Source organism: Malus sylvestris, chromosome 5 (assembly GCF_916048215.2).
Source record: "Malus sylvestris chromosome 5, drMalSylv7.2, whole genome shotgun sequence".
NCBI classification, from domain to species: domain Eukaryota; kingdom Viridiplantae; phylum Streptophyta; class Magnoliopsida; order Rosales; family Rosaceae; genus Malus; species Malus sylvestris.
Window position 1 is genome coordinate 2,674,746 of NC_062264.1, and position 27,305 is coordinate 2,702,050.

At 40.2% G+C, this 27,305-nt stretch overlaps 2 protein-coding genes and 2 pseudogenes across 10 annotated transcripts in view; 1 reads left to right on the forward strand and 3 right to left on the reverse strand.

Moving 5' to 3' along the window:
- Positions 1-27,305, reverse strand: part of LOC126623834 (uncharacterized) — a 43,950-nt gene that overhangs the window by 9,500 nt on the left and 7,145 nt on the right. The gene's annotated exons all lie outside the window — the stretch shown is intronic.
- LOC126624893 (small nucleolar RNA U3) lies at positions 7,030-7,232 on the reverse strand (annotated as a pseudogene).
- LOC126621681 (pentatricopeptide repeat-containing protein At5g16860-like) lies at positions 8,163-15,126 on the forward strand (annotated as a pseudogene).
- Positions 16,251-26,783, reverse strand: LOC126623833 (uncharacterized). Of its 9 annotated transcripts, none has more exons than XM_050292809.1 (5): positions 26,561-26,782; positions 25,637-25,710; positions 17,384-18,371; positions 16,968-17,043; positions 16,251-16,502 (listed from the first exon to the last, which is right to left on the reverse strand). In XM_050292809.1, exons 1-3 carry the CDS (start codon positions 26,564-26,566, stop codon positions 17,471-17,473), a joined length of 981 nt encoding a protein of 326 aa, XP_050148766.1. In that variant the 5' UTR covers positions 26,567-26,782; the 3' UTR covers positions 16,251-16,502; positions 16,968-17,043; positions 17,384-17,470. The 9 variants fall into 9 exon arrangements, with proteins under 9 accessions (XP_050148766.1, XP_050148767.1, XP_050148770.1 ...); XM_050292810.1 differs by lacking the exon at positions 16,251-16,502 and adding an exon at positions 16,520-16,541; XM_050292813.1 differs by lacking the exon at positions 16,251-16,502 and having other exon boundaries at positions 16,693-17,043; positions 17,384-18,147; positions 18,244-18,371; positions 26,561-26,783.

Sequence of the window (27,305 nt, forward strand, 5' to 3'; positions counted from 1 at the left end):
TTTTAAGGGGAATCTGGCCTTGGTTTAACATTTAGCCCAAATTTTCCCCTTGGGTTGGATTGGGTTTGGGGGAAAATTTTGGGGGGTAATTTGACTTTTAGCCCACCATTATAGTTGGTCTAAGATCAAATCCAACTCTGGTTAAATGCTATTTTTTAGGTTTTATTTCCCCCCTAAGACCATCTCCAATAGTGGGCTAAAAGCCAAATTACCTCCCAAACTCACTCTAACCCAAGGGAAAAATTTGGGCTAAATACTAAATGCTAAACCAAGGCCAGATTCCCCCCATAATTTAGCCCAGAAATCGGTGTGGGCTCCATCGAATCGAGTGAAAATATTTATCGGAATTTAAATTTTTTTAGATTAAAATGTTAATAAAATTAATTCACGATAATTTACATATTTATTTTTTTTAAATAATTTAAGGAAAAAAAAAAGCCTAAGTTTATTCTTTAATAATCCCAGGTATTTCACCCCCCTAAAAATCAACCCAACCCATGCTAAATGTGTGGGCTAAAAGCTAAAAGCCAAATTCCTCCAAGGATTTAGCCCAAAAAATGGTGTGGGCACCACTAGCGGGACCCCACCCACATGGGCATGTCTTTCAAGATTTATTGAATTCAACAACTGCGATCGAATATAATAAAATCTAACGGCGCAAGTTTAAATCCAATCGCTAAATATAATTAAAATATATATTTAACTCAAAATTCATCCAAATTTAATGATTTTTCAATATTTATCGGAATTTAAATATTTTTAGGTTAAAATGTTCATAAAATTAAATTATGATAGCGTACATAATTTTTTTTAAATTACTTTAAAAGAAAAAAATTAGCCTAAATTTATTCTTTAATAATCTTAGGTTAAAAAATTTAGGCTATAAAAGTTGTAGCAGAAAAGCTATTTCTGGGCTAAAAACTAAAAGTCAAATTCCTCCTAGGATTTAGCCTAGAAAATGGTGTGGGCACCACCAGTGGGACCCCACCCACATGGGTATGTCTTCCAGGATTTATTGAATTTAACGGCTGAGATCGAATATAATAAAATCTAACAGCCCAAATTTAAATTCAACGACAAAAATAATTACAAAATTATTTAACTCAAAATTCATCCAAATTTAGTGATTTTTCAATATTTATTGGAATTTAAATATTTTTAGGTTAAAAGGCTCATAAAATTAAATTATGATAGTGTACATAATTTTTTTTTTAAAATTACTTTAAAAGAAAAACTTAGCCTAAATTTATTCTTTAATAATCTCAGGTTAAAAAATTTAGGCTAGAAAGGTTGTAGCAGAAAAGCTATTTTTGGGCTAAAACCTAAATTTTCTAGGCTAAAAATTTTAGGTTTTAGCCCAAGGATTGGAGATGGTCTTAGAGCAGTTCCACAGTGAGCAATAGCCCGGTGGACTGGCTCTCAAACAGGGCCAGAAAGCCTGAGCAACTTGGTCCAGCGTGTGCTGGCGATGGAGCCCGAGCGGGCCCGAGGGAGAGGCTTGGAGGAGTTGTCAGCTCGAGAGCCCGAAAGGCATGTAACGCAAGGCTGATGTCTGGATTGTTTCAGCCACGTGGTGGATGGGCCTGGACTTCCCTTTCTCTCTCTCAACCTTCATGGTTCTTGAATGACGTCGTCGTCTCACAGTGGATGGGCGGCGGCGACGACGACTCTCCCCAATGCCTCCTCCTCCCTTCGCAAAACCATGCCCAATTAGAGTCCTCCGCATCCGTGACACGTGTCCAACAGACTTGCTGAAGTTTGCTCCGAGGAGGTGACCAAAAACTAGGCAAGGTTTCAGAGAAATTGCAGGGGGTTAAACCTCTGGTTTCGAACTGGAAAAACACCACAAATCTTGTCCCAAGCAACATTAAGACATAATGAAACAAGATTTGCATAAAGAAAAAAAGGATTTTTTTTTAAGAAACATGGTAGACGTTACTTCTGCTTTTTATGCTTTTCTATTGTCATTGACAACAATTTTAAAAATACATTTTTTTTTTGTTTTACCAAACATATTTAAAGTTCTAGATTTTTTTAATAAGCTTTTTTTTTAAAGCACCACAATTCAAACTAGCCCTCAGAGCATTTCTAATCAAGATGTTAACAGATAAATATTAAATGTTAATTTGATAGCTTACATGGTATTGTCAGATTTTCTCTTCTTCCAACCCATTTGTTTTTGTTATAAATAATATTTGTATGACCTTTAAAAGTAAAAATAAAAAAATTAATATCTTCTTTGAAAATATACTTAATTTTAGTCGTGCCGGCGCCGGCTTAAGTGTAGTGCGCCTCATCCTCAGCGATCAAAGTAAATCTCTCTTTCTCCCTTTTTAATAAATTTAATATAATTATCCTACCATTTTATTATAAAAGAAAATCAAAATATAAAAGAATATTGTGGAAGAAGAGAGAATTTTATATAAAGTTGGTTAACCCATCTTACTTGTCCTTTTTGGGACCTTTTCCAGGAAACTTCAATGCCTTTACCCCATCACCTCACGAGGAAAGAAATTTTTTGGCTGGATTCTTGTGTTAGTGAGCAGGAGTTGGAGTAGGACAAGGGCCAAAACACTAAAAAAACTTTTTTAGGTGCCAAAACATTATTAAAAAAAAAACTTTTTATTTTAACTATACGATTGAAATTCATCATATTTACAACAAAACAAATCAACCCATATAAGCAAATAATGGAAGCTCACTGATTCATATGCAAAATGGCCTACAAAATCCAGAAAACAACAAGGGTCTACCGAAAATTGCAACAATCTTCCATAAGAACTCTAAAGCAAACAAATGCGAGAGAGAGAGAGAGAGAGAGAGAGAGAGAGAGAGAGAGAGAGAGAGAGAGAGAGAGAGAGAGAGAGAGAGAGAGAGTTACCTGGTATTAGAAATCATTTGAATTGATTAGCAGAAACGTCGAAGATGAAGATTTTGTCATAACTTCTCATTTTTATCTTTGGAATTTAACATCGATAGAAGTGGTCCATGAGATTGTATACCGTCAATCATTTTGGTCATTCCATAAAAAACCTCGTTAAATTGAGCATATTTTTGTCAAATGAATCCTCTCCACTTGAACTGATGGTTTCTTCAACTTAACGGAAATTTTTTATATAATGACTGATGATGGACAATCTCAAAAACCATTTCTATTGATTTTAAATCTTAGATACCAATGCATGGAGTTATACTAATCTCAAAGACCATTTTAACTAAAAAGCCTTAAAAAATTTCAAATTTTAGATTCTATAGATCAATTTGGAGATCAGTTTGAGTTCTTGTATTCCAAGCAGCCAAATTACCATTTACCAAAGGTAAAACTTTCTCCATTGCATATGAAAATTGAAGCCAAGTATAACTTTTGACTTTAAGTTTAATTGAATTTCTCTCAAATGCATGAGAAAAGTCATATATGACGCAAAAGTTTAATTGTAAAGTTATATTTGGTTCTGATTTAACTCAAGAGTCGTATACAATCATGCAATTAATTCCAAAAGTTATATTTGACTGTTATTTGATGTAATTGAAATGCAATAACATTTGGAGTCAAATTTGTTGTCTATAAGAGCAATTTCACCCGATAGGCAAGGGCACCAACAAGAGCAGCCCAATGGCAGTTACTATTCATTCTTAAAGGTAATTGTTTTTGTACAACTTTTGTCACATCCCGAACCCCGTACGCATAGCAAGATATTATCCGTTTTGGGCCCGGCCACCTGAACACCCCGCACGGTTTTGTTTCTGGGAACTCACGAGCACTATCCATCCTGGGATTGCTCCAGCCCAAACTCGCTTAACTTCGGAGTTCTGATGGAACCCGAAGTCAGTGAGCTCCCAAAAGGTCTCATGTTAATTGGAGGTGGGCATGTACATATAAGGCGTAGAGGATCCATACCCCTGGGCGATGTGGGATCTCACAATCCACCCTTCTTAGGAGCCTGACGTCCTCGTCGGCACACTTCCGACCAGGGATTGGCTTTGATACCAAATTGTCACATCTCGGACCCCGTCCACATAGCAAGATATTGTTCGCTTTGGGCCTGGCCACTCGAATAGCCTGCACGGTTTTGTTTCTAGGAACTCACGAGCACTTCCCAGTAGGTCACCCATCCTATGATTGCTCCAGCCCAAACTCGTTTAACTTCGGAGTTCCGATGGAACCCGAAGCCAGTGAGCTTCCAAAAGGCTTCGTGCTAATTGGAAGTGGGCATGTACATATAAGGTATAGAGAATCCACATCCCTGGACGATGTGGGATCTCACAACTTCAACTGTTTTGCCTTTACTATGGAAATTACTATTCACAAATATATATATAATTTTTATTTTTAAAGTATAATTAAGATATTTAATAATTAACGAACGTGTTAGATTTTGGTACAAGAGTTAAAATGATAGTTGGGTATTTATATAAAAAATAATAATTAAAAAAAATAAGAATCGTTCAGTTTCCTAATCGTTGAAGGTCAAAACAGCAGGAACAACGAGCACCGTGGCTTACCAAATCGGTTGCTACTATTTTTCAAACGCAAGCCCCATGACAACTTACGAACTGGGCTTAACTAGCCCAGATTATGTGTGCATTGCACGAGCCACACACAAAAAAAAGGGGTATAAGTATGGTTGACGTCGGGCAATTTTATCGTCCTTGTCTTTGCACAAAAGCACGGGTGAAATTGCTCTAAGAGACGATTTTATTTATTTTTCATGTTATGGCCCTATGTTAGTGGATTTTTATTCTCAAAATTAATTTCCATTTTACCATCTATCCCTTCTTAGTCATTTGATTCTGTGAACATCTTCACAAGGTTGATTTTTCTAGGGTATATATAGTTTTTCCATTTTTATAAGCATGAAAGATTTTATGAGGAAAGGAGAAAGGCATTCAAATATGAGTTTTTACCATCTTATTTACTACTATTGAGTGAGTTTAATTTTTTAGGTTTGTGTTTATGTACTATACAGATTTGGAAACTTAAACTTATCTAAGTGTGATAAATAAGGTTGTGAGCATCACTGTCATTTCAGGGCGGTAAGAAAAATATTTCTAAATGTGTCTATCCACTCCACAAATCTCCAAAAATCATGACATAGTGCAGTCTTCAAACTATATTCCCTAAGCTCTCGTGTCAATCTAATGCAGTTTAACTGCTTGCCTAGACACGCCTCTTGAGATAGTAGCTAACTTGACCGTCTTAGATAAAGGTGCTAAAGTAGCTATCAATAAATCGCTTCTTCTAACGTAGGCTTTAGTCTAAACTCTAAAGGGTATAAGGGTAGGATCATATAGATCTAGGGGCTCACACACTAACTTGAAGAGGGACCAATTTGTCATCAGAACTATCGGCTGCAATTAGCACATACAATATGGAATGTATGCTATAGTGTATTCTCATTTTAATGAACGTGTCATATGTCAATGTATGCTATAGTGTATTCTCATTTTAATGAACGTGTCACATGTTCACTTGACATATACCATATGGATCTTAGTCTAAGTGCTAAAGAAACACCTAACTTGAGCATCCAGCCTAGTCTCTCTCATGATGCCTACCTAGTTACTCACATCCAGCTTGACAAACTTTAACAAGAATTTCAATGAAAAAATCTCCAGGTTTGACCCTTGTTAGGTCTCATCTTAGACGCTTCTAAGGAGACATATATGATATATGTATATTTAGTATACGTTTTGTATGTGAGATCATACACGTGTTGGTCTCGCACTCCAACGTGTTTCAAACACATATTTCTCATCCCGCTCGCTATTGAGTGCCAAGGTGAATCATATCGTGGAAGTGAAACCAATTGTATCTTGGTGCCACTTGTATAAGGGTGCATCATAACATTCTATGAAAACGTTAATATAATGAGTCTTTTGTAGCTCTTATGTCTAAAAGTATGACATATATCACAACTACCTCTAGGGCTACATCTTAAGATTCATCATTTTGCACAATTGCAAGTAATCGTGAAGAAATTTGGGTCCCTAATTTAGGGACTTCTTTTGCATTGATCAGGGAAGACTCACATAAAATCTCTCTAGTTAATGCAAAACACCTCCAAAATAGTTTTTTTAAGGAGCTCCTATGTTTTCACAAGTAGGTGGCTTATTTCGATTCCTTATAAAGTAAATGCAAGTACATTTTTATCACTCTATTGAGAAAATATTTCAACCATGAGTAGCCATGGAATTTCTTGCACCTTGAACAAACATTTTTTGACGAAGGATCTTATGTCAATCTTATGGTGATATAATAATCAAAATCATGTTTTACGAACGCCAAGAACTTCCTTACAGCTCTAAGTCTAGCAGTGATATATGGTTATTCATAAATGGCTTGATTTGGTTAATCATCCACTTCTCGGATAATCAACTCATAAATGCTTTGTGAATAGAGGACGTACACCACTTTTACCACGAGGATTGATGAGTTTATATACAAACACCTCAAATAGTATTTATATAATTTCTTGGGTAAATTACATAGTAGTCTCTCATGTTTGAGGTCTATTACAACCCCATACAACATCTTTAAAACATTTCACTTTCATATCTCCCGTACTATTTTATTTCAAAATAATACATCCGTTACATTTTCCATCCATTGATCCGTTAAGCGCTGACGTGACTGCCAAATGTGTGCCACATGGCAAAAAAGATTATTTTAATTTTTTTTTTAAAAAACCTAAATCTTCAACAAACAAAACAAAAACATAGAAAACCCAGATCCTATGACCCCACCCCATCCCCCCCTACACCCCCCATGCCTGCCGAAACCCCATCCCCTTCATCATCTTCCCCATCTGTCATCCCTCCCTGCAACCCAAATCCAAAACCACCCCGACCCATCCTCCACCTCCTCCGTGCACCCATCTTCCCATCTCCCCCCCAACACGAGCCCAACCTGCAACCTAGAAAAAAAAAAACCCATCTTCATCTTCCCCGATCCCCGTTCTCTACAACCCATCCATTTCTTCTCCCTCCCGTCTTCCCTAATGGGTGTGGATTATAAAGAAAAAAAAAGGGAACTTGTCAGACAACCGTGCGACCATCCTAGCCAGTGAAACTGACCGAGAGCGATCCTCTACCGCTGGATGGAACCAAGGAACCTGTTAATCACGCTCTGATAACAGAGTCATGATTCATCCCCCAGGCTAGGGTTCTTCTGTCTCCTTGGAGATCAAGGATAGTACGATCCTATTAAATAGATTATGTTCAAGTAAGGTTGTTTACATTACTTGCAAGTGAAGCTATATAAACCACATCACTTCCTTGCGAGTAGTCGATGTGGGACTATTTGGCACTATGTTTTATTCATTCACTCACTGATTTGAACCTCTTTTGTGCACAAAACTGAGAATACAGTCTCTCTAGCTTTTCTAGATTTCAAGTCCTTGTCTTAATCTTTCAAGATTTCTTCCCGTTTCCATGTTTTCCAACCTTTCGAGTTCTCGTCTCTCCACTCCAAGCTTGTTATGATCCCATATCGACTACACTTATGGGAGTGTAAGGGTTCTTAAGTCCTTGGGGTCCTTCCACCTATTGGACTAGTCTTTTGGGTTGGGCTCTTTCCTTGGGCTTGAGTACCTAACATTGGTATCAGAGCCTAGGTGCTCGACGCTGCGGGTCTTGGTGACGTGACGTGCCACCTCGTGATTACCGCCTTGGGAGTATGAGCTCCAAGGGACCTGGTGACGAGGGACTGGGCGACGTGATTACCGCCGTGGACGTCGGGTCTTCCGAAGGGTGGTGTAATGTTATGATCCCATATCGACTACACTTATAGGAGTGTAGGGGTTCTTAAGTCCTTGGGGTCCTCTCACCTATTGGACTAGTCTTTTGGGTTGGGCTCTTCCCTTGGGCTTAAGTACCTAACATTGGTATCAGAGCCTAGGTGCTCGACGCTGTGGGTCTTGGTGACGTGACGTGCCGCCTTGTGATTACTGCCTTGGGAGTATGGGCTCCAAGGGACTTGGTAATGAGGGACTGGGCGACGTGATTACTGTCGTGGGCGTCGAGTCCTCCGAAGGGTGGTGTAATGTTATGATCCCATATCGACTACACTTATGGGAGTGTAGGGGTTCTTAAGTCCTTGGGGTCCTCCCATCTATTGGACTAATCTTTTGGGTTGGGCTCTTCCCTTGGGCTTGAGTACCCCGATGCCCACTGCGGTAATCACGTCGCCCAGTCCCTCGTCACCAAGTCCCTTGGAGCCCATACTCCCAAGGCGGTAATCATGAGGCGGCACGTCACGTCATCAAGACCCGCATCGTCGAGCACCTAGGCTTTGATACCAATGTTAGGTACTCAAGCCCAAGGGAAGAGCCTAACCCAAAAGACTAGTCCAATAGGTAGGAGAACCCAAGGACTTAAGAACCCCAACACTCCCATAAGTGTAGTCGATATGGGATCATAACAAAGCTTGCTCTTCTACTTCGGACCCATCACTTGAAATCCCACTACCACCACATCGCCCCCTCTCTTTTTTCTTCTTCTTCTTTGTCAAGCTCGGTGTTGCTGCATTCATGCCAGAACCTCCCGACCCTGAAACACGTCCAGGCTCGTATCCTGGTCTCAACTTGGATCCAGCCCTCTTCCCATTTTTCAAAGTTATTCACTCTGTACGCTCGTTTTGATGACTTCGATAGCGCCGTTTCAGTTTTCGGTTCGATTCAAGAACCAAATACCATGTTGTGGAATTTAATGATGAAGTCCCATGTCGAATGTGGTATTGTTGATTCGGCTCTTTGCTGTACAAGAAGATGCGTGAGTTGGGTGTTTCGCATGATTGCTTTACTTTCCCGATTGTAAACAGGGTGGTTATGTTGCTTGGGGGTGAAGTTAGGTATGCGGGAATGGTTCATTATGTGGCTATTCAAATGGGTTTTCGAATGGATGTGTATTTTGGTAATACAATGATTGATTTCTATGTGAAATGCGGAGAAATTGATCGTGCTCGTAAGTTGTTTGATGAAATGTGTCAAAGAGATTTGGTTTCGTGGACATCGATGATTTCCGGCTATGTTTCGGAAGGGAATGTTGCCTGTGGGTTGAGTTTGTTCAATGAAATGAGGTTGGAGTTGGAACCGAATTCCGTTACTATGTTGACCATGTTGCAAGGATGTTGTGGCACTGAAAATGCAATTTGTGGAAGTCAATTTGATGGTTATGTGATTAAGAACGATTTACTGTATGATGCATCTGTGCAGAACTCAATCTTGAGAATGTATGCTAAATTAGGTACAATCAACGAAGTTGAAGACTTTTTCAGCGAACGATAGAAGGGATGTAGTCTCCTGGAATATCTGCATTTCCTTTTTTTCTTCGATAGGGGATGTTGCGAAAGTGAGAGAGTTGTTCAATGATATGCAGTGCAAAGTGGCGCCGGGCATTGAGACATTAACTTTGGTTATATCAGCATTGACCAAACAAGGGATTCTTTCCCAAGGTGAAGGCTTGCATTGTTTAGCGATAAAACGTGGGCTTTGTGATCACGTTTTGCAGACATCTTTGTTAGACCTCTATGCCAAGTGTGGAGAATTAGGAATCTCAGATAGGCTGTTCAGAGAAATCCCTCACAGGAACAACATTACTTGGGGTGCAATGATGTTTGGCTTCATTCAAAATGGTTGGTTTAGTGACGCTGTTGGACTCTTTCGCGAAATGCAAGCTTCGGGTCCGGAACCAAGGGCTGAGATACTAAGAAGCCTGGTTGATGCATTTGCAAACCTAGGTGCTTTGAAGTTGGGAAAACAAATTCATGGCTACATCATAAGGAAATCATTGTATGAAGACGAGGAGAGCCATACTCATCTCGAAACCTCCATAATAAACATGTACATAAGAAGTGGTAGTCTATCTGCAGCTAGAGTGTGTTTTTGACACGTCCCGACCCTGATATTCCCCGAATACCAGGATCGACACGTGCTGACCGACACCCGGGGTGACGAAAGCCATTAATTGATACAAAAGCTAAGAATAAGATATAAATAAGGGTTAGAAATTTGAAATACAATGAACTAACAATTTAGGAACGTGTTCAAAGCATACAACTAAACCGAATCACTAAAAAGAATTTAGACAAAATTTAACGAATAAAGAAGTAAGTCCTACATTGAGAGGATCCGAAGATGCTGTTGCGGAAGTGCCTTGACGCCGGGATTAGGTGCCTTGATTCTAAGTCCTGAATGGGGGAGCAAAACAAAGGTGAGTGGACCAAGTTCATATATATAATAATAAAACAGTTATCAAAGTAATAACCCCCACAGTTTAATAATGAAAACTACTAGCATAATAGTGATGGATTTAATAAAAATCCTAGCATGCCAAAATATCTCAAAAGTCACATATAGCAGAATATCATAGCAGAAATCAAAACAATAAACGTCTCATAAATCGTCTCGTAAGCGCGGTGTGCTGCTAGTAAGATCACCGAATAAATATAACTCCCGGCCCAATGCCTGCTCCGTGGTCTCTGCGCCTGTAGCCAGAGATTACCAACTCTCGGCCCAATACCTGCTCCATGTCCCTTAGCCCGTAGCTAGGGATTATTTCTCCCGGCCTAAATGCCAACACCAGTTCCTCGCCCCAGGCGGCATAGTGTCTACTAGTTACGCACAAATATTTACGCATTTCATAAATAACCACTTCATAGCATAGATTACCGATCATCGTCTACACTATAAAGAGGGGTTCAAAAACATGTTCTAGCATCCTATCGTCATCTATCAGATAGTCTACCAGTTCATGGTTTTTATAGAAAATACGATATATTAAAATATAGCTCAATATAGGCTAACAATTAATTTCTCACCAAAACACGAGACGAAAATCAATATATTAAATCAACAGGCTTCACATAAATCAAATCATCAATTCGTAGGCATGCTAATCATTTATGCAATTAAAATATAAAATCATGTAATTTTAGAAGGGGTCCACTCACAGTACTTAGTTGCCAAAAGCTGCGCCACTAGCGAAGAAGGAAACGTCACAATAATTGCCCCTAAGCACAAGAATATAATAAATAAATAAAAGGATTTTCTAAAAGATTGGGCTTGAATTAAATAAAATAGGGGATTTGGGATTGGATGGGTTTAGGGTTTTCTAAGGTTTTAGGAACCTACGGTTTTGGGTTAAAAGGCTTTAGGGTGAGAATGGGGGTTTGGGCTTTAGCCCAAACACACACACACACACGTCATGCATGTGCATGCATAAGTACATACACACACACATGGCCACAAAATCACAAAGGCCTTAAGGCCTAAAAAAAATAAAGAAAAATAGGGCTTTAAGCCCCTTTTAAAAGCCACCGGCCCAAGGCCATTTAAATAAGGCCCGAGGCCTTTCTTGGGGTTTTAAAATAAACTAACAAAAATAAAAGAAATGGGCTGGGGTCTAACGGGCTTAAGGCCCGAGGGGGAAAGGGGAAGGCCGGATGGCCTGGTGCCGAGGAAGAAGAAGGCCGGAGCTGCTACAGCTCCGGTCACCGGAAAACATGGGTTTTGGGCTCCGATCTAAGTACAACCATGAAGAACAGGGAGAGAGGAAGAGGTTTCTACCTTCCAAAATCCGTGACTCGGTCGGAGGTGACCGGAAAAAGCTTCCAAAGTCCACAGTTCGCCGGAAAACGGGTGTGCTCACCCACAACGATTTACGAAGCAAAACCTACGTAGAAAGGGAAGGTTCAAGCTCCTAAAACACAACCAAGCAACAATCTAACAACGAGAAGGAGAGATTCGACTTACCTAACGGAAAAAGAGGGAAGGAGGGAGTTCACTGGAGCTTTGCTCTGTGCCGTCGAACTGGCGGAAAGAGAGAGTCCTGGGCTTATGGCGAGCCTCTCCTGAGGCTGATAGGGTCTTCGTGAGTCCAGGGGGAGAGAGATGCGAGAGGTTGAGGGAGAGAGGTTCGGGAGAATTGAGAGAGAGCTACGGGGAGAGATAGAGAAAAGAAGAGAGAGAGAGAGACCGGGAAAACACACACAAAAAATAAAATAAAATAAAACAAGGTGGGCCCCACGGGCTCACCAATTAAGAATTAAAACTATTTTTAAAATAAAATGGGGTTGGGGTGTTTCAATCTACCACCCTTATAAAAAAACTTCGTCCTCGAAATTTAAAATAACATACTACACTGAAAAACTCGAAAATAGGAAGAAGAATAATATACATATATGTAACGAAGATATTAGGTAAGAGCGGTTGAACAAAAAGGAAAATGCCACGCCGTCGCGATCGGCTGCAATGATTCCATCTCTCGTGCCCCCAAGCTCATATTTTCTTTCCCCATCAATGTAAAAATAGAACACATACTTTAATAAAATATAAAGTTGAAAACACAAAATAATTTAAGGCCAAATAATGTCAAAATAGATAAGTAATCGCATATAGGTCGAAAACTCGAATCAACTTAAAAACGAAAACAGGAATACTTTTCCAAAAACATTTGTAACGTCAAAACAATTAACTAGAGTAAATGAAGTTCAAAATACTTATACTGAAAACCAAAACTGAAAAATAAGAGTGGGTCTCGCCCAAGAATTCGAAACGTCACGTACTCCGAAAGCAGATGTATCTTTGGGTCGAGTCCCAAGAATAACAATTCCGAATCTGCAACAGCTGCTGTCAACGAATCTTCCCGCCCACTTGCTTAATGAACCCAACAAATAAGCTATCGATATCACAGTCTGCAGCCCGCAATATCGACCTCACATTTGTTGTCTCGATAAGCAAGTAGTAATTCCCTGAGAATGCACAATTTTACACGTCGTAAATTCGATCCCCTGAATACAAGCTCACACAACTCCTCTATCAACCAATGTTGCATGCATCAATTTTCGTACCATGCCGCAAAAGTGCCATACCCTATACTGAACAAAACAGAGACTGTAGTCGTAACACTCTATCCAGCACCAAGCATCTTATTCTCCTCAGTTCTTCCAAATGTAACCAACTACTCCAGCGTTTTGCCAATAAATAACCCATTTGAAAACTGTACCTTGGGATTCAAGAGAAGTGGCTACCATGTTAGTAGTAGACCCAAAAGCTCGAGTCAAGCAAGCAGAAAACGAGAAGTCATCTTCCTCAACAAGCAGTATCTCTTGGGAACTGTTGTAGTGCTCAATCCACCTCTCAATTTTTGCTTAGTTGCAGATTTCAAGTCAAACAAGATCAAAGTTGGTGGAAAGAAGAACGACTCGCAAATGGTCATCCTAACAACCAAAGAGAACACGCAAATTTCAAGAGAAGTGCAAAGATTATCCGATTCTTACCTCGACCGTCCTGTAGTGCCATTCCAGAATGCACCAAACAAATCTGCTAGAAATGTTTTAACAACCACGTACTCGCAACAATAAGGTTCGGAACTTAAGGCCCGAGGGGGAAAGGGGAAGGCCGGATGGCCTGGTGCCGAGGAAGAAGAAGGCCGGAGCTGCTACAGCTCTGGTCACCGGAAAACATGGGCTTTGGGCTCCGATCTAAGTACAACCATGAAGAATAGGGAGAGAGGAAGAGGTTTCTACCTTCCAAAATCCGTGACTCGGTCGGAGGTGACCGGAAAAAGCTTCCAAAGTCCACAGTTCGCCGGAAAACGGGTGTGCTCACCCACAACGATTTACGAAGCAAAACCTACGTAGAAAGGGAAGGTTCAAGCTCCTAAAACACAACCAAGCAACAATCTAACAACGAGAAGGAGAGATTCGACTTACCTAACGGAAAAAGAGGGAGGGAGGGAGTTCACTGGAGCTTTGCTCTGTGCCGTCGAACTAGCGGAAAGAGAGAGTCCTGGGCTTATGGCGAGCCTCTCCTGAGGCTGATAGGGTCTTCGTGAGTCCAGGGGGAGAGAGATGCGAGAGGTTGAGGGAGAGAGGTTCGGGAGAATTGAGAGAGAGCTAAGGGGAGAGATAGAGAAAAGAAGAGAGAGAGAGAGACCGGGAAAACACACACACAAAATAAAATAAAATAAAACAAGGTGGGCCCCACTGGCTCACCAATTAAGAATTAAAACTATTTTTAAAATAAAATAGGGTTGGGGTGTTTCAGTTTTGATAGAATGTTGGTCAAAGATATAGTGACTTGGACATCAATGATCGAGGGCTATGGGAGCCACAGACTTGGTTTTGAAGCCTTGAAACTATTTGACCTGATGATTAGAGAAGGAATAAGGCCAAATAGTGCCACCTTCATAATCTTGTTATCTGCTTGTAGCCATTCCGGTCTTGTGACTGAAGGTTGTGATGCTTTTTGTTCCATGAAATGGAAGTTTGGTATCGAACCTGATTTAGACCATTACACTAGCATTGTCGATCTCTTGGGTCGATTTGGGAAGCTTAAAGAGGCCTTAGCTGTCATTATGAAAATGATGACTTTTCCGCATAGTAGGATTTGGGGTGCTCTTCTTTCAGGATGTAGAATTTACAGTCTCAGACAGAGATGTTGGGGAGTATGCTGCTCAGAGGCTCTTGGAACTAGAACCTAATAACGCTAGGTACTATACTCTGTTGAGTAACACACAAGCTAGTGTCGGACAGTGGAATGAAGTAGAAGTGACGAGGAGAGTTATGAGCGAGAAGGATCTAAAGAAGATGCCAGGGTGGAGCTGCCAGGATGCAATAGGGATTGATTTGAATTTGCTGATCAGCTAACTTGACATGTTAATTGACGGAAATGGCTGCCTACTCGAAGGGACAATGGTTTGTGATACTATCAGGACTTTGCTTCGCAGCGATAGCAGCACGGTAGCAAAATCCATGTGGTTAGTCAGAAGTTGAGAAGATGAGTGCCAAGTTAGTTTTAAGATGGCGAGGCACAAGAAAGGGAAGGCCTTTTGGGTTTGTTTCTGGCTTTTGGAGATCGATCTCACGCCATCAAGTGGGATGCGATTCATTAAGTTTGGATGCTTAAGTAGGAAAACAAGCGGTTACAGATTCTCGATGTGATACAGCCTTTTCTATTTTAGTTGGTAAAGAACAGCGAATTCCATCTGATGTGAAACAGGGATTTGTAATAAGCCGCGATTCATGAAGTATTTAAAGTTCCTTTCTGCCCGTCATAAGCACGTTAGTAGCAGGTGATACTCAAGAGCAGTTTGCTTCGGAGGCTGTCCGTTGGCGGATCAAGTTCGCCATTATGATCGTCGTTGTTGAGACAGAAATATGAAATCACCCGAAAGTCATGCTCAAGTTGAGCATCTGAAACTGCAAGAGATGGATCACAGCCATCTTCCTCTATCTCTCAGGCAAGCTCGTCTCCTTTCATGCCTAACTCAAAACCATTTGAGTTAGAGCAAGGTGCTTGAACTAAACACCTAATACAGGTCGACATATCGAAATAGCATTCCTCCGAGAACATAAAAATATGTCACTTACAAATTTAAGCCAAGTCATAAATCTGAATAACTCTGAATCTCCAGCTGGTAAACCGACATGTTCATGTCTCGGAAACACGAGGAGGTGGTGGTGGTGGTGGTGGTGGTGGAAGTGTAGTAAACATAGGGAAGTGGGGACGATGGTAGTGATGGAGGTGGTGATGTGGCGGCGTGGACGACTTATCAAAATAGGGTGGTAGGAATGAAGATGCAGGTATCCCTTGGCACATACATTTCCTTACATGCGGTCTCATTTACGTTCACCAAATAAAACGCTTAGTAGAAATTTGAATGGGGGAGTGATTTCCGTACTCGTTCTTTTTGTTATCTCTGTTGGCGTTGGGTTATGCCAATCAAAGGAGAAGAGGAAAAGAGTGCGGAAATCATTACTCATTTGAATACCGTCTCCGTTGAAATTAAGACTATGAAATAGACCCAAGTGTATTGAAGATATGGTAATCATTAGACCTGTAAACGGGTTGGGTTTATTGGGTTTGGGTCGGGTTCAACCTGACCCGTTAAGTTAACGGGTCACCCGAACCCAACCCGTTAAGCTAATGGGTCACCCGAACCCGACCCGTTAAGCTAACGGGTCACCCGTTTCACCCGTTAACAATTATTATTATTATTTTTTTGCATAAAGTTTATTTTTTGTTATTAAGACTTTACTAAAATTACTAAAATATCCTCAACTAACGGGTGCTAACGGGTTGACCCAAAGTGACCCGTTATTTAACGGGTTGTTAACGGGTTCACCCGCTAGCGACCCGACCCGTTAAGCATCCACCCAAATACAAATATTAACGGGTTGGGTCGGGTCGGGTTAACGGGTTGGGTCGGGTCGGGTTAACGGGTTGGGTCCAAAATGCCAGGCCTAGTAATCATCATGTGTAACACATACCCATGTAAACCAAAAACTTTTACATGCGTCTCTTGTACTTGGCATAATCTGATACCGGTCGTATAGACGAAATACGGGGAAACCAGAAATTAGCAACCAAACGCTAAGCTTGCCACGGAAATCTCTACTTACAAATGGTTCTATAATTTCGTCTAAGCAAGTCATCTGTATGAAGGATTGTTCGTTATCCACTTCGTTGTTCGAACACCTAGACCTGGTAGCATCTGCAAAACTATTTAATCGTTTCATTCAGATATCAGGACAACCAAGACTGAAACAAGTATCAACATATAATTCCAACAGAATTTAATTCAAATAACAATTTGATAACAATCACCAACTCAAAAGACCCGAAGCAGAAGATGCCCAGCCAGCACAATGCCATTCGAACATAGTGAGGAAAAAAGAGAGCTCGAATGAGATGAAAAACTAACGATAATTTATAGATTCACCTCTCAAAAACGAGTACCTATAAATTTAAGTTTCTCGAATCTGATCAGCCAATGAAGCGGCAAATTTCTGCAATACGTTCATACGCAAAAGATCCTTGGATACTAAATTAAAGTAGAGAGCACTCCCAACCATTACTTTCGATCCAAAAGAACAGATGAGAAAAATTATACAAGGCTTTATGTATTTCTCAGTCGATCAATAGCATCATTCATTTCTTTAAATAAGAAAAATAAAGATATTGTACCTGAAATAATTGAGACCGTCTTTACAGCCTTCTACTTGCCTTTGAGATAATGTAAATCCAACTTCAGTAAAATCTTCTGCAAGAACAAATAAAAAATACCAAGAGATCTAGTTCAGGATCACATGCTAAATTTAGACGAGGTTTTCATGAAGAATTAAACTTTAATAGGAAAATGCACAGTTCAACCAATCCCAGATTGAAACTTATGTGCTACTTAGATCCATCTAATTAAATTTTCCTACAAGTAAAACTACGAAACCAATATGATTTGAGCAAACCCCATCAACAACAATACTCTTCTCTAGAGCAATGTAATTACAAAGTAAATAGTCTTGGGAAGGACAAATATGATGAAGAAGAAATTTGAACGCAATTAATACAAAAGAAAACAACGGACATAAAATCAATTACTCAACTCATCAAAGTCACATTCCAGCTACTTGACGTGCCATTGATTTCACGAATCAATAAGCTGAAGTGCCTATACTGTGGTTATAGATGAATCAGTTTACCAGTTTGCCATTGATTTCACGCATCAATAACTTGGAGTTATCAACAACGCATTTGCTTTCATAAACTATATAACCACACAGTTCATGCCTGGGTGCTGGCTTGAGCGATTTTAATTCAACAAGGGGATCTCTAATCTGAGACTTGCTCAAGATCTCCCTCGCTGGCTGGACATGATTCCACCAAAAATCCGAGAGAACTATTTTCAGAACATCCCAGTATTCTGCATCCCGATATACCCTGAACAGGCTGCTCCCTTTAGGAGTCCAAACATAGAAATCCATCCAATCCCTGTCAAGTATTTCCATTAAACCCTGAGCCTGTGGAACACAGTATAGAGGAATTCGTGACCAAGGGGTAGCCTTCGTCATATTTCCATCAAAAAATGGACATTTAATCTCCAATACTCCTCGTGAAGGCAATCCGTATACCAGCCTATCAATCACCCCATCCGGTGAAGCTCCCAACCAATCCTCTCCAACATTCCTATTACCATAAACTTGAAATTCAGGAAACAAAACGGAATTTCCTGTTATCAGCTTGTATCTTTCAAGTGCTTCCTCTTCTTTGATATTGCTCCAACACGTAGCCAAATTACCAGAAAATGGCTCAAGGGCTCCAATCTTCTCTAGCCAAAGCTGGAGTCGTCTGCGATGAAATAAACCAACCGCTGCAGCAAAAGTACTTGCTGTCAGTTTATTTTTTCTGAGTCCTTGCCAATTTTTGAACCAGTGCTGAAGACCACTTGAATTAAGAACAGAATAACCTTCAGAAGAAGCAAATCTCATAGAACAACGAGAATGGTTGAGAACTTGTCTGCGGTTGGCAAACATAATAGGAGCCAGAACTGAAAAGAAATAGTTGATGTAGCTTCTCCGACTAGTAGAATCTGTTCTGTAACAAAAAAACATTTTTATTTTCTGGCAATCCCAATAAAACCTACGAATGTGATACTTGCAATTCTTGTGTATTGACAGGTGAACAAAAAGGGCAAGCAAGAAGCAAATATCTCAGCTCATGGAAAACAAATGCAAGGCCAAAGACATACCAATTGCTACACAATGAACAAGAGTGTCGGTATAAGAAATGCAAACTTATGCATACACACACGAACATGAATATCCACAAAATCGCTGATATATTCTCAATATAGATAAACGGGGGTGGGGGGTTGAAGCGCATATCTTCCCTATAACGGCGACGGTGGCTGCGAATTTCAGAGAAACTAGAATTTTCGCAGGAAATATCCACAAGAAGAGCCCCCAGAATCCTAAAGTTTAGCCCTAACTGGCGATTCGTAATCTAATTCTCCCAAATTCAAACCCTAATATTTCAGTGACCCAGAAAACTAACACCATAGAATTAAAAGGAATCAAAATCAATCACTGAGCATGCCAAAAAACAAAAAGTGGAGCCACTAGTTGCAGAAGAGACGGGGAGAGAGATTCAGAGACGTACCAAGAGGGGAAGGGGAAGGGGAAGGACACTGGTGAGAGGTCGAAGAAGATCCTGCGGCAGCATTAGATGGTTGAGGCTGGAGAGATTTTGGAATTTGTTAACTGCGTCCGGGTGGGCAAGTCTTAGGGTTTAAGCTGGGGTTTTGGTTTTTAATATTTTTAATTTTTAAAATTGGGCGTTGGGTTTTGCTTTTTTTTTGTTTTTGTTTTTTGAAGAAACAATAGCATTCATTGATGGAATGGAGCCAAAAACATCCCCATTATAAGTAGTACATCAGAGATTACAATTTGATAGAGGGACCATTTACAGGCAGTCCTCAACAAGATCCAAGATGAAAGTAGGTGGGCTTGAGAGCCATTCGCAGTGGTTGCCAATCGACAAGCTAAACCGAGCTAGGTGATGGGCTACGATGTTAGCTTGGCATCGAATATGGGAATATAAGTCTTTAGTGATTGAAGGGAGAAGAGCCCTTGTACCCTCCATGATCTGGCCAATGGATGACCGGTTAGGGGAGAGGTTCGCTAGCGCACCCATAATTTGAAGAGAATCACCTTCCATTACCCTGGTGGGGCGGGGCGGACAGTGAGCGAAAGATCCATTGGCTTTCTTGGGATAAGTTACGCCTCCCAAAATCAGAGAGGGGTTTGGGGTTTCGCAATTTCCACACTTTTAACCTAGCTTTATTAGCCAAGCAAGCCTGGAGGATAATCACTGAACCCAACTCCCTGATGGCAAGGATCCTTAAGGCCAAGTACTTCCCTGCGGGCTCGTTCATAGAAACAGAATTGAAACCAAACTCCTCTTTCTACTGGAGAAGTATAAGTGGTGCCAGAGAAGTAATTCGTAGGGGAATACGATGGATGATTGGGAATGGAAAATCAGTAAAATTGTGGGAGGACCCCTAGATCCCTTTGTCTTCCAACTTCCATGTCCTCTCCCCAAAACTAGCAAATTACAACCTGGAGTATGTGGCGGATTGGATTGACCCTGTCTCGAAATATTGGAGGGTTGATCTTTTCACTCCACTCCTAACTACTGTTAAGATCGAGCTAATCCGTTCACTTCCCCTTAGTTTGGCTAGAGAAGATTGGAGCCCTTGAGCCATTTCGGGTAATTTGGCTACCTGTTGGAGCAATATCAAAGAAGAGGAAGCACTTGAAAGATACAAGCTGATAACAGGAAATTCTGTTTTGTTTCCTGAATTTCAAGTTTATTTTTTTTGAGAAGAGACAATTTTATTAAAGAAAAGAGAACAACACAGAAGTGGATAAGAAATCCACTAACTGTATAACAAGGAAAAAACCCATTAGGATTTGGCTACAGCAGCCATTTCTAGACCTAGCTCACTTAACTGCTGCTAACAAATCCCATAGTATTTGAGATAGAGAAACATTATTAAACTCTTTAGTGACCGAAGCCCAAAAAGCTGCCCAATATTTTACTCTCCCCCAAAGTTCTTCTGCCCCCACTCCAGTATAGTCTTCAAAAATCCTCTTGTTGCGTTCCAGCCATATATTCCAGAAAACTGCCGATACCAGGCAGCCCCACAAAACTTTGGATTTTTTCCTTTTTCCAAGTGCCTTAAAATTTGTGCTTAGTAGCTCGAAACACCCTTTAGGAATGACCCATCTTGCTTTAACCTCTTGAAACAATTTCCACCACAGTTGGATCGAGTAGGAGCAATGAAGAAATATGTGATTTACACTCTCCTCCTTGGCTTTGCACAGGCTACACCAATGTGGTGATAAGCACATAAGAGGGTTTCTCCTTTGAATTCTGTCGCATGTGTTTAGATTCCCATTGGCCACAAGCCATACAAGTATTTTAACCTTCGGAGGAACTTTTGATTTCCAAATCTGAGGGTAGGGTGGAAAATAGTGCACACTCCCATTGTTGCTCAGTAGTGAACGATAAGATTTGCATGAGAACAAACCTGAAGCTTCCAGATTCCACCTTCTGTTATCCATCTTTAATGGGGACAATCGAACCTCTTCCAGTTTCTGTAATAATGTGGCCACCTCTACTATCTCCATCTCATTCAAGTTTCTCCTAAAATCAAAGTTCCAACTCAAAGGATTTGATGAAACTTCCACGAAGCTCGAGATGTTTTGATTGTGCTTCCTCGAAAGTAGGAATAGTCTGGGGAATTGCTCCTTCATCGGTCCCCCTGTTAACCACCCATCCTCCCAAAACCTCACCCTCTCTCCGTTGCCCACCTCAAACGTGCAGCTTCTAAAAAACTGATGAGAACCACTCGAAATGTCTTTCCATGGACTTCGACTTGAAACCCTCCTTTGAGGAAGTGCATCCCATCCATTAGCTTGTAGCCCATACTTACTTCTTATCACCTTGTGCCACAGAGACTGTGACTCCCTTGGGAATCTCCACAACCACTTAGCCAATAATGCTTCGTTCTGATACCTCAAGTTCCCCACCCCTAGACCTCCTTCCTCCTTGTTTTTAGTAACTAACTCCCACTTGGCCAAATGTGTTTTCTTACCTTCCTCCATGCCTTCCCATAGAAACCCCTTCATTAATTTTTCTAGACGTCCTCTTACCCCGCATGGAATTTTGAACAAGGACATATAGTAAATCGGCATGCTTCCCAGGACTGATTGAATTAGAGTTAATTTACCCCCTCTGGATAGGAAAGCCTTCTTCCAACTTTGAAGTCTTCTTTCCATTGTTTCTACCACTGGATCCCAAAACCTTATTGCTCTTGGCCTTCCTCCAAGGGGAAGCCCCAAATACTTTATCGGCCAGCACCCTACCTCGCACCCCCAAGAACCTGCCAACCTGTTTAGTTTCTCATTCTCTGAATTTATCCCAGCCAAAAAGCACTTAGCTTTGTTGATTTTCAATCCTGAGACCGAACAGAATAAATTAAGCACTTGGATTAGGTTGTTCCAAACTTCCTCGTCTTCCGTCAAGAAGAAAATGGTATCGTCGGCAAATTGAAGATGAGATATCTCCACCTTTTCTTGGCCGATACACAAGCCTTTGATGAGATCAGTTTCTTGTGCCTTCTCCATTAACCTGCTCAAAACATCGACTACTAAGGTGAAAAGAAAAGGTGAAAGTGGATCGCCTTGTCTCAATCCTCTTGAAGCTTGAAATTTTCCCCTTGGCCTTCCATTGATCAAAACGGAGAAATTTGCAGAGCTTAAACATCGTTGTATCCATTTCCTCCATCTATTGCCAAAACCTTTTCTTTGAAGTACTTCTTCCAGAAATCTCCATTCAACATGATCATACGCTTTTTCAAAGTCGATCTTAAGCACCAATCCCTTCTCTTTTTTCTGCCTCACCTCTTCTACCACTTCATTTGCAATGAGGACAACATCCAAAATTTGTCTATCCTTAACAAACGCCCCCTGATTCGGAGAGACAGTGGTATCCATAACCTCCTTCAATCTTGAAGCCAGTGTTTTTGCTATAATTTTATACAATCCAGTTACTAAACTTATGGGCCTATAGTCTGTCACTTTCAAAGAATCTGATTTCTTCGGGATCAAGCAAATGAAAGTCTCGTTCGTCACTGCATTTATTATCCCTTTCTCGAAGAATTCCTCCATGATCTTCATTATATCCTTTTTCAAAATATCCCAACAATGTTGAAACATTTGCATAGAGAAGCCATCTGGTCCTGGTGATTTATCCTTTCCACAATCGAAAACTGCTCTTTGAACTTCTGTTTCCTCAAAAGGCCTCTCAAGCCAACTTGCCTGAAGGGCGTTTATTGGAGCCCAATTTATCCCTTCCAAACCCCAACATGCCTCATCGTTACTGCTGAATAAGGATTTGAAAAAATTGACAATATGCTCTTCGATCTCTTTTGCATCCTCTATTATTCCCCCTCCAACCGACTCTAACCTCTCAATATAGTTTCTCTTCCTTCTCCCATTTGCAACTCGATGGAAGAATTTTGTATTACCATCCCCTTCCTTTGCCCATTCCACTTTGCTTCTCTGCCTCCATTTCACTTCTTCTTTAAAAGCCAAGTCTCCTACAAGGGTTTGGAGTTCTTCCCTTTTACTTCTAGCTTCAAAATCTAAGCCTTCCAGCCCCTCTCTCCTGTCTAACTCCTCTATGTTTGCTTCCACTTCTTTCAAGATTTTTTCGATCTCGCCGAAGCTCTCCTTACTCCAGCTTTGCACCTTTTTTTTCATGGCTTTTAACTTGATCATAAATTTATAACCCTCCCATCCCTCCACTTGCTCCGAATGCCACCATTCCTTGAGTTTCTTCCTGAATTCTGGATCTTGGAGCTTCATGTTTTCAAATCTGAAAGGACATGGCCCCCATTTCACTTTGTTGGTGTCTAGCTGGACTGGGCAATGATCAGAAATGACCCTAGCCAAGGCCGTTTGTCTAGCCTCGGGGAAGATTTCTTCGCAACCTGTAGAGCATAAGAATCTGTCTAATCTCCGACACACAGGTTCTTCTCTAAGGTTTGACCAAGTAAATTGTGCATTGAGCAGCTCCAAATCCTTGAGTTCTGTCTCTCTAATGAAATCGTTAAAATCCCTCATGCTTTTAGTCAACCTCCCCCCGTTTGATTTCTCATTTATAAATCTAACCACGTTAAAATCTCCTCCTACACACCATCTTGGTCCACACATACCATAAAGTCCCGCCAATTCTTCCCAAAACTCCCTTCGGTCTCTATTTTTACATGGACCATAGACTCCAGATAGCCACCACTCCATCCCATTGGGAGCCATAATTTTTATTGATGCAGAGAAAACACCGATCAAAGATTCGGTTACTGACATGTGTTTTGTATTCCAGATTACAGCTATGCCCCCTGAGCTTCCTTGTGCAGGGGCATAAATCCAGTCTTTATATCTACTTCCCCACACGCTAGCCACAAGGCTTCTGTCAATCATAGCTTTCTTAGTTTCCTGTAGTATGATGATGTCGGGCTGTAACCGTTGAATTTCAAGTTTATGGTAATAGGAATGTTGGAGAGGATTGGCTGGGAGCTTCACCGGATAGGGTGATTGATAGGCTGGTATACGGATTGTCTTCACGATGACTATTGGAGATTAAGTGTCCATTGATAGGGCTGGATCCCAGTTGAGACCGGGATACGAGCGTGGACCTGTTTCAGGGTCGGGAGGTTCTGGCATGAATGCAGCAGCACTGAGCTTGACAAAGAAGAAGAAGAAGAAGAATAAGAAGAAAAAAGAGAGGGGCGATGTGGTGGTAGTGGGATTTCAAGTGATGAGTTCGAAGTAGCAGAGCAAGCTTGGAGTGGAGAGACGAGAACTCGAAACGTTGGAAAACATTGAAATGGGAAGAAATCTTGAAAGATTAAGACGAGGACTTGAAATCTAGAAAAGCTAGAGAGACTGTATTCTCAGTTTTGTGCACAAAGGAGGTTCAAATCAGTGGGTGAAAGAATAAAACATAGTGCCAAAGAGTCCCACATCGACTACTCGCAAGGAAGTGATGTGGTTTATATAGCTTCACTTGTCGGCAAGGTTTACGACCTTACTTGAACAGGATCTGTTCTATAGGATCGTACCTAGGGCTGGTTCGGTATGGGATACCGAACCAAAATGCAAGTCCCGATTCCCAAACCGAAGTTTTCGGGAATACCAAACCAAATTTTCGGGATTTCGGGATAATCGGGAATCCCAAAATAGTTTTGGGCTTTTGGGCTATTGGACTAAAAATTGAAGAGAGAAATACTGCTTGAAGAAAGAAACATGTGCAAATACATAAGCAAAATGGGAACATCAGAAATTAAAGTAGAGAGGACCAAAGACATTCAATATCATATAACCGACAGGACCAAAGAAGTTACAGTCAATTCAATTATGGCAACAGATTTAAAATGTTGATCATTCTTCATTCGAAAAGGCATGAATCATGATACAATGATCATTGATCAACATAACACTAGAGCTCCTCTGTTGCTCCAGCCTATCTTGTAATTTTTATATTCTTCAACATACATTGCAGGCTGTTCTAATATGTAATGTCACATACATAATATAGTGAGATAAAATCATAAAATGGTAACCTTCATCCAGAAATATTCAACATAATAATCACTATCTCATTAATAAGTACACAGGTTGCAATAAGTGCACATTAATATATCACAACCACAGTTCAGCATATATCCAAATTCCAATCAATAACTAAAATAAATGGTTCAAAAATCTGAGCATTCAACATAGAAATATATGGTTGTGAGAAAAAGAACTCAAAATATATAACAGAAAGATAAGATAGTAAGAACAAGCAAGAGTTGGAAATCTTAATGTATAACAGAAAGATAAGATAGTAAGAGCATTCAACATAGAACAATGTGGTAACCATGTCAGGTAAATATCATCTTGGCCGTCATTTACTTGCCGCCTGAACCCCCCAAATCAGGGGAATAACAAGCAAGAGTTGGAAATATGCATAAGTGTAGACAAATCCTATTGATATGCTAGGATAACATTCATAAACAATTTTGCCATGCTGATTATTATTTTGGTTTGATAGACATGTTTGAAAGCATATTAGAGGTGACGTAGGGCAGGACAATAAAGAAAATCTTCTCTATTGGATAACAAATGAACATCTCCAATTCACTACCAAAAACCCTTTTGAACCAAGTCGAGCACAGACACAAATTTAGCTTTTTGATAATCTTAATAAATTAAACAAATGGGTTAAGGGCTTAAGAGATAGAGACTGACCTCCTTGAACAAATTTCTTGTGCACCCGCTTGACGTGCCGAAGATTTTCCAGCGGTGCAATTTGGTTCAAACGCCTACACAATTACATCAACTTGGTCAAAAGAAAGAAAGAATTTAAACAAGGCCATTAGTAAATCATTTTATAAACATGATTTACTGCTGGTTTCCATTGAATTCAACCTTATGAATTCTAACATTCAACAACACAAACCAAACCTTATCAATGTCCTCCACAGCCAACAAATTACACACAAGAGGACACAACTTTAAGAAATTCCCAAACACTGTTTTATCAATATCGCAATTCTACAAAAACCCAAATTCCCAATTCGATTAAGTTCACTTATTACTAAGCAAAACACTTGCACAAATTTATAAACAAATGCAACAATAAAGGATTAAATTTGATAACAGGGGCTGTTCCTTTGAGCAGAAAATCCTCATAAAAATTGAAACTATAACAAAAATAATAAATCGATTACTTGATTGTATAATAACTCTGTACCAGGAAAAGTTACAACAATGAATTGGTCAACTGAAAGGAAAGGAACCCTATTGGAAACTAGGACAGTGTTTTCTACTATACCGGATGGCAATTGCTATTACCAAAAATTCTAGGATGCTCCGGACTAGAGATATTCCAAATTGTGTAATTATTATATCTTGATTTTTGAAAATTTTAACCGTTAAAATATCCGTTGTACTCCTCCATTCTCCGTAGTAGTTGTAGAAATGCTTCAATGCTGCCACATAGGGGTGGGCACAGGCCGGGCCCCTAGTGGAAAATATTTTAATGTGGATTAAAACCACGAAAAACCCAGAACAGTTAAGGTAATTCATTCGGCTTTCGGCTTGATTTCTGGCAAAACAATTAAGATTAATATTAGGTGATAAAAGATTGAATAAAAAGCGAAGATTCAGAACCTGCATGTACCTCTGATCGCGAAGAAAGCAAGCCGAAAGCTAATTCGCAGAGAAAGATGGTGTGTTGTATTTATATCTGGCTAGTAAAGAAGGAACCACCCCTAGCTAGTTTGGTTTCCAAGCAAACGGAGGCCAGGTAGTGTCCGTTGTGGAGTTCAGTCCGTGGCGTTCCCGTTGTGCAAGTTTTCTCTGTGGGCTTATGGATTTGTGTAATAAAAAAGTATTTGAATTAGAAATGGCCTTTTAATGGATAAATGATGTTTCTTGCTATGCACATTTAAAGTTTTTTTTTAAATAAGTGATATTATTTAAACGAAATGAGAGATGGTGAGCTTAGTCTCACAATGAGCATGGTTGTAAAATACACATAGCAGTCTATATATATATATATATTATCAAACACAGAAACCCAAATCATGGGAAATTATTTCAAGAGAAAATTAGAATTAGATACCTCATTTTAAACAATTTTAGATTAAACATTCATTCATTTTTAACTTTAGATTTAGGTGCTTAAACTTTTGATTAAACCATCTATTCCACGTATATTTGTAACATTCCACATTGCCTAAGGGAGTGATTCTTAAATGTATATTCTCATCCCTACCTAGCATAAGGCTTTTTGGGAGTTCACTGGTTTCGGGTTTCGTAGGAACTTTGAAGTTAAGCGAGTTCGCGTGAGAGCAATCACAGGATAGGTGACCCACTGGGAAGTTCTTGTATGAGTTCCCAAAAACAAGAAGTT